The sequence below is a fragment of the Urocitellus parryii genome, chromosome 15 (assembly GCF_045843805.1).
Source record: "Urocitellus parryii isolate mUroPar1 chromosome 15, mUroPar1.hap1, whole genome shotgun sequence".
In the NCBI taxonomy this organism is placed as follows: Eukaryota; Metazoa; Chordata; class Mammalia; order Rodentia; family Sciuridae; genus Urocitellus; species Urocitellus parryii.
Genome location: NC_135545.1, coordinates 17,476,971 through 17,495,976, shown reverse-complemented (window position 1 = coordinate 17,495,976; position 19,006 = coordinate 17,476,971). Strand labels below are relative to the sequence as shown.

The 19,006-nt window shown below is 36.4% G+C and overlaps 1 protein-coding gene across 2 annotated transcripts in view; it reads left to right on the top strand.

Moving 5' to 3' along the window:
- Uba2 (ubiquitin like modifier activating enzyme 2) overlaps positions 1-19,006 on the top strand; it is a 46,684-nt gene that overhangs the window by 4,584 nt on the left and 23,094 nt on the right. For both annotated transcript variants that reach the window (XM_026391221.2, XM_026391220.2), the window contains exons 3-8: positions 1,141-1,211; positions 2,954-3,018; positions 5,689-5,789; positions 8,129-8,250; positions 16,340-16,407; positions 16,915-17,036. In XM_026391221.2, coding sequence (XP_026247006.1) covers positions 1,141-1,211; positions 2,954-3,018; positions 5,689-5,789; positions 8,129-8,250; positions 16,340-16,407; positions 16,915-17,036 — 549 coding nt within the window. The remainder of the gene's footprint in view (positions 1-1,140; positions 1,212-2,953; positions 3,019-5,688; positions 5,790-8,128; positions 8,251-16,339; positions 16,408-16,914; positions 17,037-19,006) is intronic.

The window sequence follows — 19,006 nt, the reverse complement described above, 5'->3', positions numbered from 1 at the left end:
ATAAAACCTAGGGCCTGGCACATGCTAGGTGAGCACTCTTCTGCTGAGCCACAATCCTAGCCCCTAAAGCTATCTCTTTAAGCTCAGTGTGGAGAATAAAAAGATGGAAGTGAAGGGAGGACCAGCCTTCTGTTTTTGGTCTACAAAGGAAATAGAAATGCTCTGCTTAATTCTGTAATTGGGGTGATTTGTTGTGTGTTCTTCATATTTAAATTTCTGATTTCCATAACCTTGTTTTTCCTATACCCCCTAGAGGTTGGCTCTTCTTTGTAGCAAGAGAAGCTACAATCTTGAGTGTTGTTCATGATTTCTATGCTTAAAGCATCTTTTCTCTGTCAGTCCTTTTGTCCAATTCCCAGTCACATCCCCAGCCTTTTTTTCCTTTTCCTTTTTTTTTTTTTTAATATTACAGGGTCTTGCTTAGGGCCTTGCTAAATTGTTGAGGCTGGTTTTGGACTCCAGATCCTCCTTCCTCAGCCTCCTGAACCACTGGGATTACAGGCATGTGCCACTACACCTTACTCAAAACAACCATTTGTGTATCATTGTAGTTTGTATTTATACTTGTCTAGATGGTTATTTAAGGTTTCTTTTGATTGACACTTGGCTTTTGCAGTATACATAATTGTTCGTTTCATTTTTTTGCAGTATTGAGAATTAAACCCAGGACTTTGCACATGCTAGGCAAGCTCTCTACCACTGAGCTACATCCCTAGCCCTGTATATAATTCCTTCCTTTCTTCCTTCCTCCCTCCCTCCCTCTCTTCCTTCCTTCCTTCCTTCCTTCCTTCCTTCCTTCCTTCCTTCCTTCTAGAACCTAAGGTATTATCTGTACTTACTTACCTAAGCACTTTATCACTAATTTACACCCTATCCTCACATTTTATGTTTTTCTTGAGGCTTACCATTCATACAGAAGTGGATGTGCTATGGTATAGGAGAAGGTTGTCCTGTTTTATAAATATGATGGAGTTTAATTTTAATGAAATTTTATCACACTTTTGTATTTTGTTAGTGTTTAACATAAATAAGACTACTGTGTAAGTAGGTGAGTTACCAGAATTGTGTCTGCCAGAAGTACATTTCAAATATATATATTTTAAAAAATGTTATAGTAATTTACTGTTGTTTGTTTTCCAGGTTGCCAAAGAAAGTGTACTGCAGTTTTACCCGAAAGCTAATATTGTAGCTTACCATGACAGCATCATGAAGTATGCTCTAATTACTATATTGTGAAGTTGTATTTGCTGTGAATTTTTAACTAAGCTTAAGCATGTTATTTTTATTAGCCAGATATGTGTGCCCAGATCATTATGCTTTTTTAAAAAAGATTTTTCTAGGATAATAAAAATGTGGTAGTTTGTGCCCATGTAAGTTAAGTGGTATTCTTTTTACCAGTTTATGTATGTTTACATGATCTAGATAAGTAATAAGATTTAAATATTGTTAATAAATAAGTTACTTGGACACTTATGAAAGATCTTATATATATATTTTTGTTGGCTTGTTTTATAGTAGGAAATGATCCCAGAAGTGCTTTACACTGACCTACATCCCCAGTCCTTTTTTTTTTTTTTTTATCTTGAGATAGGGTTTCCCCAAGTTGGTGAGGCTGGCTTTAAACTGATGATCTTCCAACCTCAGCCTCCCACGTTGCTGGGATTGTAGGTGTGTGACATTGCACTCAAAGTAAGATGTTTAAAATTCCTTGTAGATAATAATTCAGACATATTTAAGTATATTTCATTCTGATTGATTTTAGCAGTTGCTTTTTTAGTTTAAAAGGTTTCCGTCCAAAATAATCTGTTTATCAATACTCTAATGTGGTAATTTAACACTGGGAATTATAGTGAGTCAGTAATTTTGATAATATATAAATGATATATGAAATAAATAAATATTTAATGTGGGAGGCATGGAACAAAGAAACTCTGGGTACAAATTACCTTTTTTTCTTCTTCGTGTGTGGTGCTGAGATTGAACCTAGGGCTTTGGGCATGATAGGCAAGTGTTCTACCACGGAGTCACATCCCCATCCCCTAAGTTAACCTTTATCTACAGTTGCTGTCTAGCTCAAAAGTAAATGGTATGAAAAATACTCCTTGTTTGTGGGCAGTTGGTTGGGTGCTTGCCTTGCATGCACAAGGCCCTGGGTGCAGTCCTCAGCAACACACACACACACACATACACACAAATAGTATTTGTTTGAGATACTAGAATTAGAGACAGCCCTAGGCTTTCTCATAAGGGCATTTGTATTTTCAACTTATTTTTTCCCTCAAGATGTTTGGTCTACAGACCTGCCTATAGCCCCATAACCCTCTTATCCTGTGTTGTTTTCCCAGTGTGCTAAAATCAGAGACCCTAGGGGCCTGAGTCCTGCCTGATTCGGACCATGTGGAGTGAAGCCATAGGCCAAGCAGATCCTGGGAATGTGTTCTTTATATGTTCCCAGGCACTTGGCTGCCCTGAGAAGGCCTGGTGGGACTAGTGAGGTCATGCCATCTTTCTGTTAGTTTGAGATACTATTCTTATGCCCGAGCTGGCTGGCCAAAAAGCATAGGAATTTGAGGGAAATAATTTTTTTTAATTTATTTACGTTTGGAAAAAGTCAGACTTTATATGGTATATGTTCTTTTTTTAAAAAAAAAAAAAATTTATATATATATATATATATATATATATATATATATATATTTTAGTTGTAGTTGGACACAATACCTTTATTTTACTTATTTTTATATGGTGCTGAGGATTGAACCCAGTGCCTCACACGTGCTAGGCAAGTGCTCTACGGCTGAACCTCAGCCCAAGCCCCTTTTATATGGTATATATTCTTAACATCAGTTATATTTTGCTGTTGTTACTTTATTACACTTTTCTGAATTTTGTATTATACTGTGAAGATTGTATATAAGGCTGGTTTTGTTGATCTTTTTGTTTTGCTTTGTAGCCCAGACTATAATGTGGAATTTTTTCGACAGTTTATATTGGTCATGAATGCATTAGATAACAGAGGTAAGATCATTTTACTATTTTGACATCCCTGTATTTTCCCTTCCCCATATTAAAGCTTTTAAGAAATTTAGTATTAAAATTTTTTTATGAGTTAGAACTTTAGAGAACTAAAAGGAAGTAAGACCAGGTTTAAAGTTTGCCAATTGGGCTCCCAGTGATTCAGGAGGTTGAGGCAGGAGGCTTGCAAGTTCAAGGCCAGCCTCAGCAATTTAGTGAGAACCTCACCAATTTAGTGAGACTCTGTGTCAAAATTAAAAGGGCTAGGAATGTAGCTCGGTCTTTTTAAGAGAGAGTGAGAGGAGAGAGGGAGAGTTTTTAATATTTATTTTTTTTTTAGTTCTCGGCGGACACAACATCTTTGTTGGTATGTGGTGCTGAGGATCGAACCCGGGCCACACGCATGCCAAGCGAGCGCACTACCGCTTGAGCCACATCCCCAGCCCCTGTAGCTCGGTCTTAAAGCACCCCTGGGTTTAGTTCCCAGTACCAAAACCCCAAAACAAAAAAAGCATGCCACTTGCAATTTTTTCTAGAAATGATTTTTTTTTCCAGGCAGGAATTCAGCAATTATATATACTTTACTAATCAACCACAAGGTGTAAATAAAGGGGTGTATGTGGATGAGTTTGTTTCCTTGGTGGCACACTTTAAATACAGTGTGACTTTGTTTGTGTGGGGACCTAAGAAAAATGACTCTCCAAGTCTCGTTAAAGACCAGTTAAAACACTATAAGGGGGACTGAACAGCATTTTTAAAGCTTCTCAGATAATTCTAAAGTGCCATCAAGGATAAAAGTTCATTGTTTGGGGAATGAGATGATAGGGTGCTAAAGTTAAAAGCCACAGCTCCTCTCCTTTGTGCTGGGGATTAAACCCAGGGGTGTTTTACCACTGAGCTAAATCTCCAGCCTTTTTTAATTTTTTATCTTGAGACAGGGTTTCACTAAATTGTAGGGCCTCAGGAAATTGCAGAGGCTGGCCTTGAACTTGATGTCTTGCTTTATCCTCCTGAGTTGCTGGGATTACAGGTGTATACCACTGTGCCTGGCCTTCGATTATTTTTAGTGTATCCAGTGCTATATAAGACACTAGACTGGATTGAAGGTGGTACTGGAAATTAAATCCTTGGCCTCAAACATTCTAGGCAAGTGCTCTACCTCTGAGCTGTATCCCCACCTTCTTTGTTTTCTAATTTTGAGATGGTGTCTGCTACATTGCCCAGAGTGAGCTTGAATTTAAGATCCTCTTGCCTCAGCTTCCTGAGTAGCTGGGATTATAGGTGTGTATCACCACACCTGGCTCCCCTAGATTGTATTATAATTTTGGGGGGGGGGGTTTGTGGGGATTTGACCCAGGGACACTTAACCACTGGGCCCCATTTCCAGTCCTTTTTATTTTGAAACAGGGTCTTGCTATTGCTTAGGGTCTCACTAAATTGCTGAGATTGGCTTTGAACTTGGAATTTGAACTCGAGACTCAGTCATGGGGATTATAGGTGTGCAACACTGCGCCTGAAGAAATGTACACATTTTAATATCGTATTCAAGCCTTTTGCAACACAGGATGGTATTTCATATAACCCAATTTTGTATAACCAGTCATAGTTTGTGTGTTTGGAATGTGGGGGGAAATATTTGAAGAATATTACTTGCCTGTAATTACTTCCACATGTAAAAGTATTTGTCAAATAAGTTTTGTAATAATTTTAGGCCAGAAATACCAAAAGAAAATCATTGAAAGCCTGAATGACTCTTTTAACCTGATTCATCTTTTCTCTCCTAACCTTAAACTGCCTTAATTGTTCTTTATTTACTTATATGTATTACCTTATAATTACAGTAGAATAGTACAGCAGTAGAAGAGAAAGGTAGCCCTTTGATTTTTTTTTTTTTTTTTTTTTTTGTAGTTGTAGGTGGACAGGATGTCTTTATTTTATTTGTTTATTTTTGCATGGTGCTGAGGATCAGCCTCACATATGCTAGGCAAGTGCTCTGCCACTGAGCTATAGCTCCAGCCCCTTGGTGTTTGTTTTTGCAGTGCTGGGCATCGAATGAACACAGGACCTTCAGCAGGCTAACACTCCCAGCCCTAGCACTTTGGAATTTGAGAATTTAAAAATTGTTTTTAGGTATGCTTTTCCTGGAGTAAATTTTTTTATTTTATTATGTTTTTTAAAGTACTGGGGATTGAATTCAAGGATGCATTTTTATCACTGAGCTATATCCCCAGTCCTCTGATTTGAGACAGGGTCTCACTAACTTGCTGAGGCTGTCCTCCAATTTGTGATCCTCTTGCCTTAGCCTCCTCAGTTGCTGAGGTATAGGCACATGTTACCATACCTGGCTTATAGTAAATTTATGACGTTGCTAATGAGTCTTAGAATGTTTATAATTCCTCTAGCCATAGCCATTAGAAAATTGTACATAAAATAAAAATGAGAAATGGTATGGATAAATTTCATTGTAGTTATTGATAACCAATTTGTGTTTTCAAAACACTTTTGCTGGGGCTGGGGTTGTGGCTTGGTGGTAGAGTGTTCCCCTAGTATGCACAAGGCACTGGGTTTGATCCTCAGTACCACATAAACGCAAAAGAAAGATATTGTGTCTACCTAAAACTAAAAAATAAATATTAAAAAAAACTCTTTTGATAACTAATATTTTTCTTCTAGCTGCACGAAACCATGTTAATAGGATGTGTTTGGCAGCTGACGTTCCTCTTATTGAGAGTGGGACTGCTGGTTATCTTGGACAAGTAACTACTATCAAAAAGGTAAAGAAGAGTTTTGTGTTTTACTTTCCAAATATTTATTTGAGACCTTAGGGAGGGAAGAAATAAACTTTGGATCCTGGTTTGGTGGTGCACACCTATAATCCTAGCTTTGGATGACTGAGGCAGGAGGAAGGAATGCAGGTTCAGAGCCAACCTCAGCAACTTAGACCCTGTCTCAAAATATAAAAGTCTGGGGATGTAGTTCAGTGATAGAGCACCTCTGGGTTCAATCTCCAATACTAAAAAAAAAAGAAAGAAAGAAAATAAATAATAAACTTTGGATTTATATACTGTAAGCAGGTTAATATCCAAGACAAAAGGATTTTCATGCCATATAAAACTTAAGATGATGCTTGAAGCTATGGGTTAATTCTCCCAAAATTAGGATGCTATATAAGATACTCCAAAAGACAATAGGTGGAAAGATCTTTTGGATCTGTGCTACTTTGTTTGAATAAACTTATGCATTGAAATTCTTAGACTTGCAAGCATAATAAATTTATGGTAAACAATTCTTAGTGCAGAGACTACACCTTGTTCTGTAGTTGAGAAATGGTAAACCACCCTTCTAGAAGTTACCTTTTGTGCTGGAGGTATGGCCTAATGGTAGAGCTTATTATCAGTCCCCATCACTAAGTACATTTTGTCTTAAGGAATGTCTTGAGGGTTACTTTTTGTCTTAAGGAATTTGGATGTGGAGATCTGAAGAGAACTGTTTTGGGTGTATTTGTAAAATATCTCAGACACTTAAACTAAAGTATACTAGAGCAAATACCTGTGTGTTTATAACCTATTTTTATAAAATCCCCACATTGGGATCGATTTGCTGTTCAGATCTTTTTTTCTTCTAGCTATTTTAAAGAGTTAAACATAAATACATTTTGAGAATTGCTTGGGAAGTTTTGAAACTATGAAAAGGAAGTGCCAGGCTCAGTGGTGCCATGCCTGTAATCCTAGCCGTTTTGGGAGGCTGAGGCAGTAGGATTGCAAATTTAAAGCTAGCCTTGGCAACATATGCGAGACTGTTTCAGAAAAAAAATAAAGAATTGAGGGTATAACTCACTGGTAAAGTGCCCCTGGGTTCACTATTTATACTGTATTTAAAATTTTTGGATTTTTAGCTGGGCACAGTGGCACAGTCTTATATTACCACCTACTCGGGAGACTGAGGCAGGAAGATCACAAGTTCAATGCCAACCTTGGTAACTTGGTGTGATCCTGTCTCATGATAAAATAAAAAGTGTTGGAGATAATTGGTCTTGGATAGAGTATCCCTTGGTTCAATCTCTAGTACCAAACACACATGTGCACATGCACACACCCACACCAAAAAGGGAAGAAGAAAGATTTTCAGATTTTATCGGATTTGTTTTGTGGATGGGGGCAGTTTATCTGTGTTAGTATTTAATTTATTTCAACTATTAAATAGTGCTATTGGAAGCACACTCATTATCATTCTACAAAGATGATTGTACCTGTTAAGTCTGTATTAAATTTAGTTGAATAAATGGAGGTTTTCAGTGTCTGTTCATATATCAAGGCAGTAGTTCTATTTTTTTCCATGGTAATAACACAGCATAACTGCTTGTGGCTATGCCTCTAAAGAAAGAATGTTGCAGGGTCAAGGGCACAAGAAATAGTGTTGTGGGGGAACCCTGAATTTGCTATAATTTTATATTAAAACAGTATTTTCTGGATTATTCTTTAGTATAAATTAGAAAGACATTATTTACCTCATTTCAGTGCTCCTGAGACACCAGTGTGCATTATAGGACTGAGGTTTAGAATTGCCAGTGAAAAAAACAAGCGAAATTTGGTAATACCTAGGATTTTTTCCATGTTTCTAGGTAGCTCTTAAATACTTTTAGTTTACATAATTTTTATGAGATTTTAAAGGTATGGCTGTGAATAATGCTAAATAAATTTTCACCTTTGGGCTGTTGTCAAGGAAAGCTATTTGTCTTTCTGGTAGCTTTTTTTTTCCTGTTTCTTACAATCAACACAAACTTCTCTTATTTGACATTGAGGTAGAATAATTTTTATTGGTTTGATGTAGGTAAGGTTCATTGGGCCAGGAGTCAGAGGAGTCCTGGCTTATTCTTAGCTGTTACTGTGGTTGATTTAATTATAGCTTTTGTATTAAGAGATTATTTATCTGTAAAATAATGATTTTGGAGTTGATAAATATTGAAATATTGTTAAATATTAAATTATTATTTTAAAATTTTCTAGATAGCATAAACAGGAATGTAGGTGAAGGAATGAAGTGTTTATATTACGTTACAATGTTGAAAAACCACCATTGAAATAAATATTTTTTTCATGTCCTGATTTTGTAGGGTGTGACCGAGTGTTATGAATGTCATCCTAAGCCAACCCAGAGAACTTTTCCTGGCTGTACAATTCGTAACACACCTTCAGAACCTATTCATTGCATCGTTTGGGCAAAGTATTTGTTCAAGTAAGCGAATATGTATTTCTGGACATACTTTTTAGTACTAATGATGGGAAATGAGATCACTTTTATTTAAATAGCTTACAAAGATTGTACTTATGGTTAAATACAGTGACAGGACACTTAAGTAGCTTTCCTATGGTATTTCTTGGGTTAAATTAAATTCAGACAGCATTCATTGCATGCCAAAGACAATTTAAGAAGCTTAGTCTGATATTGGAGACAGGCACATAACTAAATAAATACAAATAAGTATATTTGGAAATATGAAAACATACTTATAAATAACCCATTGGTTTAAAAAGAAATTACAATGGAGTTAAAACTTTACGGGCCTTGGGCTATACCTTAGGGGTAGAGGGCTTGCCTACCATGCACAAGACGCTGGATTCCATCGCTAGCACCACAAAACAACTTTGTGATGATAGTGGAAAATACTACCTTGAAACTCAGTAGGGTTCATGGAACATGGTAGTTGAAAGAAAAGTTATAAGCTTACATATGTGAAGAAAGGTTGAACAATTAATGATCTAAGGATCCAATTTAAGTGAGAACATGAACCACAGAATAAACTAAAATAATAACAAAATGAAGGATATAGTTGAAATAAGAGCATAAAAATCCTAGGAGGTTTTATTATCAAATAGGAAAGAGCAGAATTTTAGCACAGATTAGATTAGATTGATATTAAGAAAAGAGGGGGCTGGGGTTGTGGCTCAGCAGTAGAGTTCGGCTAGCACGTGCAAGGTGCTGGGTTTGATCCTCAGTACCACGTAAAAAATAAATAAAGATATTGTGTCCACTACAACTAAAATAAATAAATAAATATTAAGCTAAATTTTTTTTTTTTTTTAAGAGAGGAGAGAGAGAGAGAATTTTTAATATTTTTTATTTTTTAGTTCTCGGTGGACACAACATCTTTGTTGGTTTGTGGTGCTGAACCTGGGCCGCACGCATGCCAGGCGAGCGTGCTACCGCTTGAGCCACATCCCCAGCCCTAAGCTAAAAAATTAAAAGTGGATGATAAAAGGAGAAGAAAATGTTAATACATTGACGATTTTAATGGTCTAGATAAATTGATGTTTTTAATATTTTATTTTTTAGTTGTAGTTGGACACAATATCTTTATTTTTTTATGTGGTGCTAAGGATTGAACCCTTGGTCTCGTGTGTGCTAAGCAAGCACTCTACCGTGAGCCACATCCCCTGCCCCTAGATAAGCTGATTTTTAAAACCTTACAAAACTGACTTACAAAGAAAATATAAGCTGGGCTTGGTGTTTCATGCCTGTAATCCCAGCAGTTTAGGAGGCTGAGGCAGAAGGATCGAGAATTCACAGTCAGTCTCAGCAAAAGCGAGGTACTAAACAACTCATTGAAACCATGTCTCTAAATAAAATACCAAACAGGTCTGGGGATGTGACTCAGTGGTCTAGTGCCCCCAAGTTCAATCTCTGGTACCAAAAAGAAAATAGTGAATACAGCATACCTTGGACAAATTTAGTAGCATATTCTGAATAGTGCATCAAACCTATGTTACTTTACAGTATATGAATTCCAGTGTATTTTCAAGGAATATCCCAATTTGGGGTAAATAGGCCTAAAGAAATTTTTTAAAAAGGAATGCAAAGTTCATATTAAGGAGCTATCACGTCTTTGTTGTTGTTGGGGAATGGGTGGCAGACACTCTTATCATTGAGCTATACTCCCAGCCCAGAACCATCATGTCTCTGATACCAAACCAGTCAGAGCCATTATGGTATAAGAAAAAGAAAATTATAAGATGGTCTCACTCATATAAATGCAAAAATCTGCCAAGGCCATACCATCCTGAAGTCATGGGATCTGATCTGATTTTGGGAGATTAGTGGGGTTGGGCCTGGTTAGTACTTTGATGGGAGTTGCAAAATGTTTTACAAAAATTAGCATTTGACAATAGGATTATAAAACAAAGTATACCATGACAAAGTGCACTTATTTAGGAATGCAAACATGGGTTAACACTAGATAGTCCATAAATGTTATTCACTTGTTTAAAAAAGTGAAGAGAAACTATCATTTTCATAGATAAAAAAAGAACATTTGATAAAATTTATTAAACACCTTCTCAGGAAAAAAATTCTTAGTAAAATGGGAGACCAGAACTACTTCACCCTGATAAAGAGTATCTTGTAGAAACCTGCAGCAAACATTGTCTGCGTTTTTATTTTTATTTTTTTACGGTGTTGGGAATGGAACCCAGATCTTGTATATGCTAGGCAAACTTTCTACTTCTGAGCTGCATCCCAGCCCATCTTTTTAATTTTTTATTAAGGGATTGGGGTTATAGCTCAGTGGTAGAGTGCTCGCCTAGCACGGGTGAGGCCCTGGGTTCGATCCTCAGCACCACATAAAAAGATAAATAAATTAACTAAAGATATTGTATCCAACTACAACTAAAAAATAAATTAAAAGGTACAATATATATGCATTTGGAAAAGTATCCATATATAGTAAACGTAGATCTGATAAAGTTTCACTAAAAATAAACTCTCTAGGCATTGTGGTGCCTGCCTTTAATCCCAGCTATTCCTGAAATTGAGGAAGGAGAATCAAAAAGTTCAAGGCTAGTCTCAACAACATAGCAAGACTCTGTCTCTGTCTCAAAAACAAAACGAACAAACAAACAAAACAAGGCTGGGGTTGTAGCTCAGTGGTAGAGCGTTTGCCTAGCATGTGTGAAGCACTGGGTTTGATCTGTCTATGACTAAAAATATTTAAAAAAAAAACCCACTCAAACTTTCTTTATTTGGCAGTTGTTTGTAGAACTGATTGAGATTTACAGAAAAGTGAGAAGATAGTACAGAGTTTCGAAGTATTCTCATACCTCATTCCCCCATTAACATTTTATATTAGTACAATATATACATAACAGGTAAAAACCAGTATTGATCCAGGCACTGTGGCGCACACTTATGATCCCAGCAGTTCAGCAAGCTGAGACTGGAGGATTGCAAATTCAAAGCCAGTCTCAGCAACTTAGCAAGGCATTTAGCAAATCAGCGAGACCCTGTCTCTAATAAAAACAGGGCTTGGGATGTGTCTCAGTGGTTAAGCACCCCTGGGTTCAATTGCCAGTACAAAAAAATAAAAACCTCATTATTAACTGAAGTCCCTTATTTTTTAGATTTCTTTAGTTTTTTACCCAATATTATTTTCTTTTTTTTTTAATTAGTTGTAGGTGGACACAATATCTTTTTATTTTATTTATGTGGTACTGGGGATTGAACCCAGGGCCTCACATATCCGGGAAGAGTGCTCTATCGTTGAGCCACAGCCCCAGCCCCCAATATTATTTTCTAAGATCCCATCCAGGATACCACATTACAATTGGCTTTTATGTCTTTTTAGACTCTTTGGCTGTGACAGTTCCTTAGTTTTTCCTTGTTTTTGACAACCTTCACAGTTTTAAGGAGTACTGGTCAGGTACTTTGTTGGATGCCCTACTATTAGAATTTGATGTTTTTGTCATGATAAGACTGGGATTATGGGTTATTGGGAGAGATCAGTGATTGAGTGCCATTTTAAATCCATAGCAGGGGGCATAGGCTATCAATATGGTTGATGATTGTTGATATTGGCCTTGGTAACCTTGCTGATAGGTTTCCCCACTGTAATTTTTTTCTTCCTCTTTCCATATTGTACATTTTATTTTTGTTTATTTGTTTGTTTTGATACAAGAGATTGAACCTAGGGGTGTTTAGCCACTCAGCCATATCTTTTATTTTGAGACAGGGTTTTATTATGTTGCCCAGGCTGCTCTTGAACTTGTGAGCTCAAGTGATTTTCTTGTCTTAGATTCCTGAGTAGTTGGGTCTGTAGACCTGTGCCACCATGCATGGCTCTGCTCCCCCTTAAATTATTATTTATTCAGTCATTTATATCTATGTGTACTTGTTAACATTGAATATATTTTTTTTCTTTGGGTTATAATTCAATATTACTTTATTTTGTTGCTCAAGTTGTTCTAGCTTTGGCTCTTGGGAGTTCTTGCAGTTGGCTCTGTGTTCTTTTGATGTACCCTCATCAATGTGTGACTATTTTAAGTAGTTCCTTAATTTCTGGCTGTACAAGATGTTTCAGAAATATTTTATGTTTCCGGCTCCTAGAATAAGCCATTTCTCTCTTTCTCTCTCTCTCTCGTAATTTTTTTATAGTTGTAGATGGACAAAATGCCTTTATTTTTATGTGGTGCTAAGGATTGAACCCAGTGCCTCCTCACTCATGCTAGCAGAGCACTTTGCCAGTGAGCTACAGCCCTAGCCCAAGCCATTTCTCTTGAATCCTAGTTTCTTTTATTGAACAGTGATTTTATAAAATCAAGTCTGTGTAGGCATGCAACTGGGGTGTTGTTTTAGGCCCTCTTAGCTGATATAACAGAAAATAAATGTTTATATAAGTCTCTGAAGGTTTCTATATATCTATTTTTAACCATGAGTTCATGTTAAACTGTAGTTCGTTACTACATGAAGCATTTTAGCTTCTTGGTGTGTAAACTCCCAGATTGTTCAAAACCTTGCTCCCACATTTGCCCTCCATGTACTTAGTGTAAGCTTTCCTTTCATTTTAAAAGTGTTTTGAAGTGACGGTTCAGAAAAGGATGCCCATTATTGCTGCTTCTATTTGGTTATTCTACTGCTTAGCCTGCACAATAAGAAAAGGAAAATATTGGCTTAAGAATTGAGAAAGGAACTGGGGTATATAGTTCACTGGCAAAGTGATTGCCTAGTATATATGATACCCTGGGTTCAATCCCCAACACTGAAAAAACATTGGGGAGCTGGACACAGTGATATACACCTATCCCTTGAGTCCAGGAATTTGAGACCATCCTGGGCAACATAGAAAGACCCTGTCTCAAAGGAGGGAAAGGAAAAAACAAACTGGTCATTTGCATGCAATAAGTTGGTTGTCTACATAGAAAACTCTATAAAGAATCTATAGACAAATGATTAGAAATATTAGTTTACCAATGCTGCATTTCTATATGCAACATCAAGTATTTAGAAAATGTAATTTAAAAGTAGATAAACTAAGCTGGGTCTGATAGCAGTAGTCCTCTGTAGTCTCAACTATTCCGGAGAACAATATGGATCACTTGAGAATAGGAGTTCCAGACTAACCTGGGCAACTTAGTGTGAGAAAGATAAGAGGGGCTGGGGTTGTGGCTCAGTGGTGGAGTGCTTGCCTAGCATTCATGGGGCACTGGATTCGATACTCAGCACCACATAAAAATAAAATAAAAATATTGTGTCCACCTAAACTAAAAAATAAATTAAAAAAAAAACAGAATAGAGCAAAAGAATAGAGAAATATATACATATATAACTAATCATAACAGATAATTAAGTATAAAAACATAAAACAGGATAAAGTACCTGAGAATGAATCTTAAGATGTATAAGACCCAATACAGTAAGTAAATGACTGTTGGAAATAAAAGAAGGTAACATAATGAAAGGAGAAAAGGAGGCACAGTGACACACGCCTGTTACCTCAGCAACTTAGTGAGACTATATCTCAAAATTAAAAATAAAAAAGGCTGAGGATGTGGCTCAGTGGAGAGCACCTTTGGTTTCAGTCCCTAGTACCATACCAAAGAAGAGACTGAGACTGAATTGGAAGTCCCAATATTGTCATTTTTTTCCAAATTATAGATTCAGTGCAATGCCAACTAAAATCTCATCAGGGATTTTATTGAAACTTATTTAGCTGATTTTAAAATGCTTGTGGGGGGTCTGGGGTGTATGTAGCTCAATGATAGGTAGTGTACATGCTTAGCATGTGCAAGGCCCTGAGTTGAGTCCCTAGCACACACATAATACATACATATGTACTTATTACATACACACACACAAAACTCATGTGGAGCTGAGCATGGTGGCATACACTGTAATCCCAGCAATTCAGGAGACCGAGGCAGGAGGGTCACAAGTTTAATGCCAGCCACAAAAAAGTTAGCAAAGCCCTTAGCAATGTAGTGAGAGACCCTGTCTCAAAAAATAAAAAAGGGCTGGGGATGTGCCCCTGGGTTCAATCTCCAGTACCAATAAATAGACGGACTGGTTGATGATATATGGAAGAAAAGAACCTAAGGAGCCAAAACATTCCCAGGGAAGAATAATTTGAGTAATTTGCTATAACAGATATCATGATTTAATATAAACTAAAATTAATTAGTATGTTCCTAGTGTAGGGATAAACAGGTCATTGTAACAGATTATATATTTCATGACAGTATTTTATACGCGTGTGTATAGATACATACACATATATGTATATATGAGCTGAAAAGAATAGATTAAGTAAAAAGTAGGGAAGTTGGTATCCTTGTGGGAAATTTTTTTATGAAGCAATATATTAAAATTAAGTCTAGGGGCTGGGGTTGTGGCTCAGTGGTAGAGTGCTTGCCTCACATGTGTGAGGCACTGGGTTCAATCCTCAGCACTGCATAAAAATAAATAAAGGCATTGTGTCCATCTACAACTAAAAAAAATATTTTAAAAGATTAAGTCTAGGGGCTGGAGATGTGGCTCAATCGGTAGCGCGCTCGCCTGGCATGCGTGCGCCCCGGGTTCGATCCTCAGCACCACATACCAACAAAGATGTTGTGTCCTCCAAAAACTGAAAAATAAATATCAAAAAGTTCTCGTTGTCTCTCTCTCTCTCTCTCTCTCTCTCACCTCTTTAAAAAAAATTTTTTTTCTAAAAAAAAGATTAAGTCTAGGTGTAATAGGAAAAACTTTAAGCCTTATAGGAAGACATCTTCATCCTTAGGATTAGGGAACAATTTTCTTAAGACAAGTTCTTAACGCTAAAACAAAAGATTGAAACATTCAAATCCATTAAGTATTTTTGTCATCAAAAGATGTTATATGATGGATTAAATAACGGGCCATTGTGTAGGAGTAAAGATTTTTTTTTTTTTTTCCTAAAGAGAGAGAGAGAATTTTTTTTTTAATATTTATTTCTTAGTTCTCGGCGGACACAACATCTTTGTTGGTATGTGGTGCTGAGGATCGAACCCGGGCCGCAGGCATGCCAGAGGAGCGCACTACCGCCTGAGCCACATTCCCAGCCCCAAGGAGTAAAGATTTGTGATCTAGAATAAAAGCAAGATGTAATCAATAAGGAATGGTAATCAGGCATTTTTTTCCTTAAAGGGAAATCCAAACAAGCAACACATAAATAAATATGTTTAACCCTACAGCTAATGTACAAATTTAAACATAAGACCACACAGCTAGATAAATTTTACACTTACTAGTTGACAAAGCATTAAGTCTAGAGACGATGTGAATCAATAGGAACTCTCAGACCACCATTGTTGGGACTTAAATTGATTCAACCAAAGGGCATTTTCTTATAAAATGAATCAGAAGAAGGTTATAACCTAAGTCATATCCTTGAGGAAAGATTGGAAAGTTTTATGTCCATAAGAGTTATTAAACAGTTTTTAGGATAACTTGAGTAATAAAGGAGAATCTCAGCTTAATAATTTTCTATTATTTCTTAAAATATCGTGCATAAAGATAAATAATACCACTAAAAAAGGATCTTCACTGTTGAATTTCCCCACCTAGAACATAATGTTGAACAACTAAATGCAGTACACTTTTTAAATGGTATCTCCAGAGGGATATAAAAGCTATTCACTAGAATCTACTAAAATTTGGTCATATTTGTGTTGTGGCTAATGTTAGCATGCAAACTGTTTAAACAGATTGTTTCAATGCTCATAGGTTTATGGAATGCATTTTATCCATTGTTCACTGTTTATCCCTGCTAAACATTAAATATTCTGAATTAGTTGTTTGTGACAGAAATAGGAAAATTATGGGCTGGGGATATAGCTCAGTTGGTAGAGTGTTTGCCTTGCATGCACAAGGCCCTGGGTTCAATCCCTAGCACCACAAAAAAAATAAAAATAAACAAAATAAATAAACGCTGTTCTGGGATTCTGGAATATCTATTTAAAAAAAAAAAGTAGGACAATTAACTACATTTGCTCAGAATTTCTTGATGTTCATAACTACTTACTGTTCTTAAATTTAACAGCCAATTGTTTGGGGAAGAAGATGCTGATCAGGAAGTGTCACCTGATAGAGCTGACCCTGAAGCTGCATGTGAGTAAACTATTTGACACATTTTCTTTTCTTTTAAAAATATTTTTTAGTTGTAGGTGGACACAATATCTTTATTTTATTTATATGTGGTATTGAGGATCGAACCTAGCATAACTTACATGTGCTAGGCGAGCCACATCCCCAGCCCCTCGACGTATTTTCTTATTGTGGCTGCTGTCTTTATTTTGTTAGTTTGACATTGGTAGCTTAAGAGAAAAGTGATAGTTTTTTTTATGTTCTTAAAATATGTTGTTTCAACTTTAAAACAGTGATTACCAAAAGGATAGAGGGAACTGTATCAGTTAGGAGTTGTTCCCAGGAGCATTCTTTCAACTATTATACATGTGACCTTCAAGGGAGGCACAAAAAGATGCTGATAACTTTTTTATTTTCCTTTCTTCTTGAACTTAGAATGTGTTGCTTTTGAGTGACTTCTGTGAGTGACATTTTCCCCCCACATGTAAGAGCTCAGTTTTACACTGAAAATAAAATACTATTGTCTTATAGGGGAACCAACAGAAGCTGAAGCCAGAGCTCGAGCATCAAATGAAGATGGTGACATAAAACGTATTTCCACAAAGGAATGGGCAAAATCAACTGGTTATGATCCAGTTAAACTTTTTACCAAGGTTAGGTTTACTTTTTTTTTCTTTTTCCCCTGGGGATTTAACCTAGGGGTACTTTATCATGAACCACAGCCCCAATCCTTTTCATATTTTATTCTCAGACAAGGTCTCACTGACTTGCTTAGGACCTTGGTTAGTTGCTGAGGCTGGTCTCAAACTTGTGATCCTCCTGTCTTAACCTCTTGAGTTGCTGAGATTATAGGCAGCCTAGGTTTATTTTCTTTATAATTGTGGATAGATCTATTAATCTGATTGTGTTTGTTTTAAACCAATACATAGAATTGAATTAAACTTTTTTGTACATGTATGCTAACGTCCTAACAAAATGACTGATGTAGTCAGCACATGCAAGTTTGAAAATTTTAATGCCTATACTAAATATCAGTTTAGTATCTCTCCAGGAGGTAAATATAGAAGCTTGCTTCTGTCCCCCTCTTTGTTGTCTTCTTTTGCTGTTACAGAAGTTGGTTTTCTTTATAAACAATTTTGGTTTAATCCCTTTATCTCTTCTTATTCAAATCATCTGTTAGCAGTTTTGACTTGATATGTTCTAAATCCCCCTTGAATCTTAAATTGCTTTTTCTCATCAGTTTAATATGCAGGATAGTTCTAGAAAGCTCTACAAGGCTTTTAAAATTGAATCTGCCTAAGTATTGCTCAGCTAGGCCCTTAGTTCTAAGTTTTTCTATTTTTTCTTCTTTGACTCTGTGGCAAATTATTACAGTAGATACTTGAAACTTTCTCAGTTTTTCTTAAATTTTCTAATGCATTCTTGCCACCCTAAGGACGTGGTCTTAAGCTTATAGTAAGAGGTTTGTAGCCATTGGACATAATTTACCTACCTGTTGAGAATATCTCACTTGACTGCAAGCTGTTATCTTTTTGTTCCTGTGGAAAATAAACCTCTTTTGGTAAAGGCAGACTTTTCCAGAGGGCATTTTTCTTTGGCTTTATACCTTGTTCTTCAAACAGTTTTTCTCCTCTGCTTTGTGTCTTGGATCTTTGTTGGCTCCTTCTGTCTATTTACAATATGCATAGGTCCCACTATCTTAAGCAAATGGGCTACTGCTCACTCCAACTTATATTCACTTCCGTATGTTAAGAAAGGTTCTCTCTCTTAAGCCTGTCAACGCTTATTTTATCACAAAGCCTTTTTCTCGAAAAATTGTTTTTATTTATTTATTTATTTTTAAAAAGAGAGAGAGAATTTTTAATATTTATTTTTTAGTTTTCGGCGGACACAACATCTTTGTTTGTGGTGCTGAGGATTGAACACACGCATGCAGGCGAGTGCGCTACCACTTGAGCACATCCCCAGCCTTGTTTTTATTTCTGATATACTTAAATGCACTAAACACTGATGTGGACAGCATTAATAGTATTCTTAACACTTATTTTCATTGTAATCTGAGCAACATTTGAATACCAGAATAATCTGTGTACATCTACAGTCTCTTCTTGAGCAGGTAAATTTAAGCATCTTGTTTGTGTTGGACACTTCTATAAGTATTGGGGACTTAGGAGTGAACAAGACACAAGAACACCCTGCTGTAGATAGGAAATCAAACAGTGAACAATTAATTCCAGATTCAGTGTTTAATGATATTAAGTTTGGATGATTTTGAATTCCTGAGTTCCAACAGGTTCAAAAGAGGTTTTCTAGAGGAGGTGACATTTAAACTCAAGACTAGAAAGAATAAGGATGGGAATAGAAGTGCAACATGTACAAAACTTCTAAATTGAAAAACTGAAATCATTCCTGTTCAAGGGGAGAGTGGAAAGGGATAACAAAGTCAAGGTAACAACAGGTTAGCCAAGGCTTTCTAGGCTGTGTTAAGGATGTTATACTGCACCAGTGGGAATTTATTGAGAGCATGTCTTGTAGGATCACTGTAAAGACATGGAGGGGGATGTAGTGTACCACTCTAAAACTCGATATTCATATTGTAACTAATATGAGTCAGTACCCATGG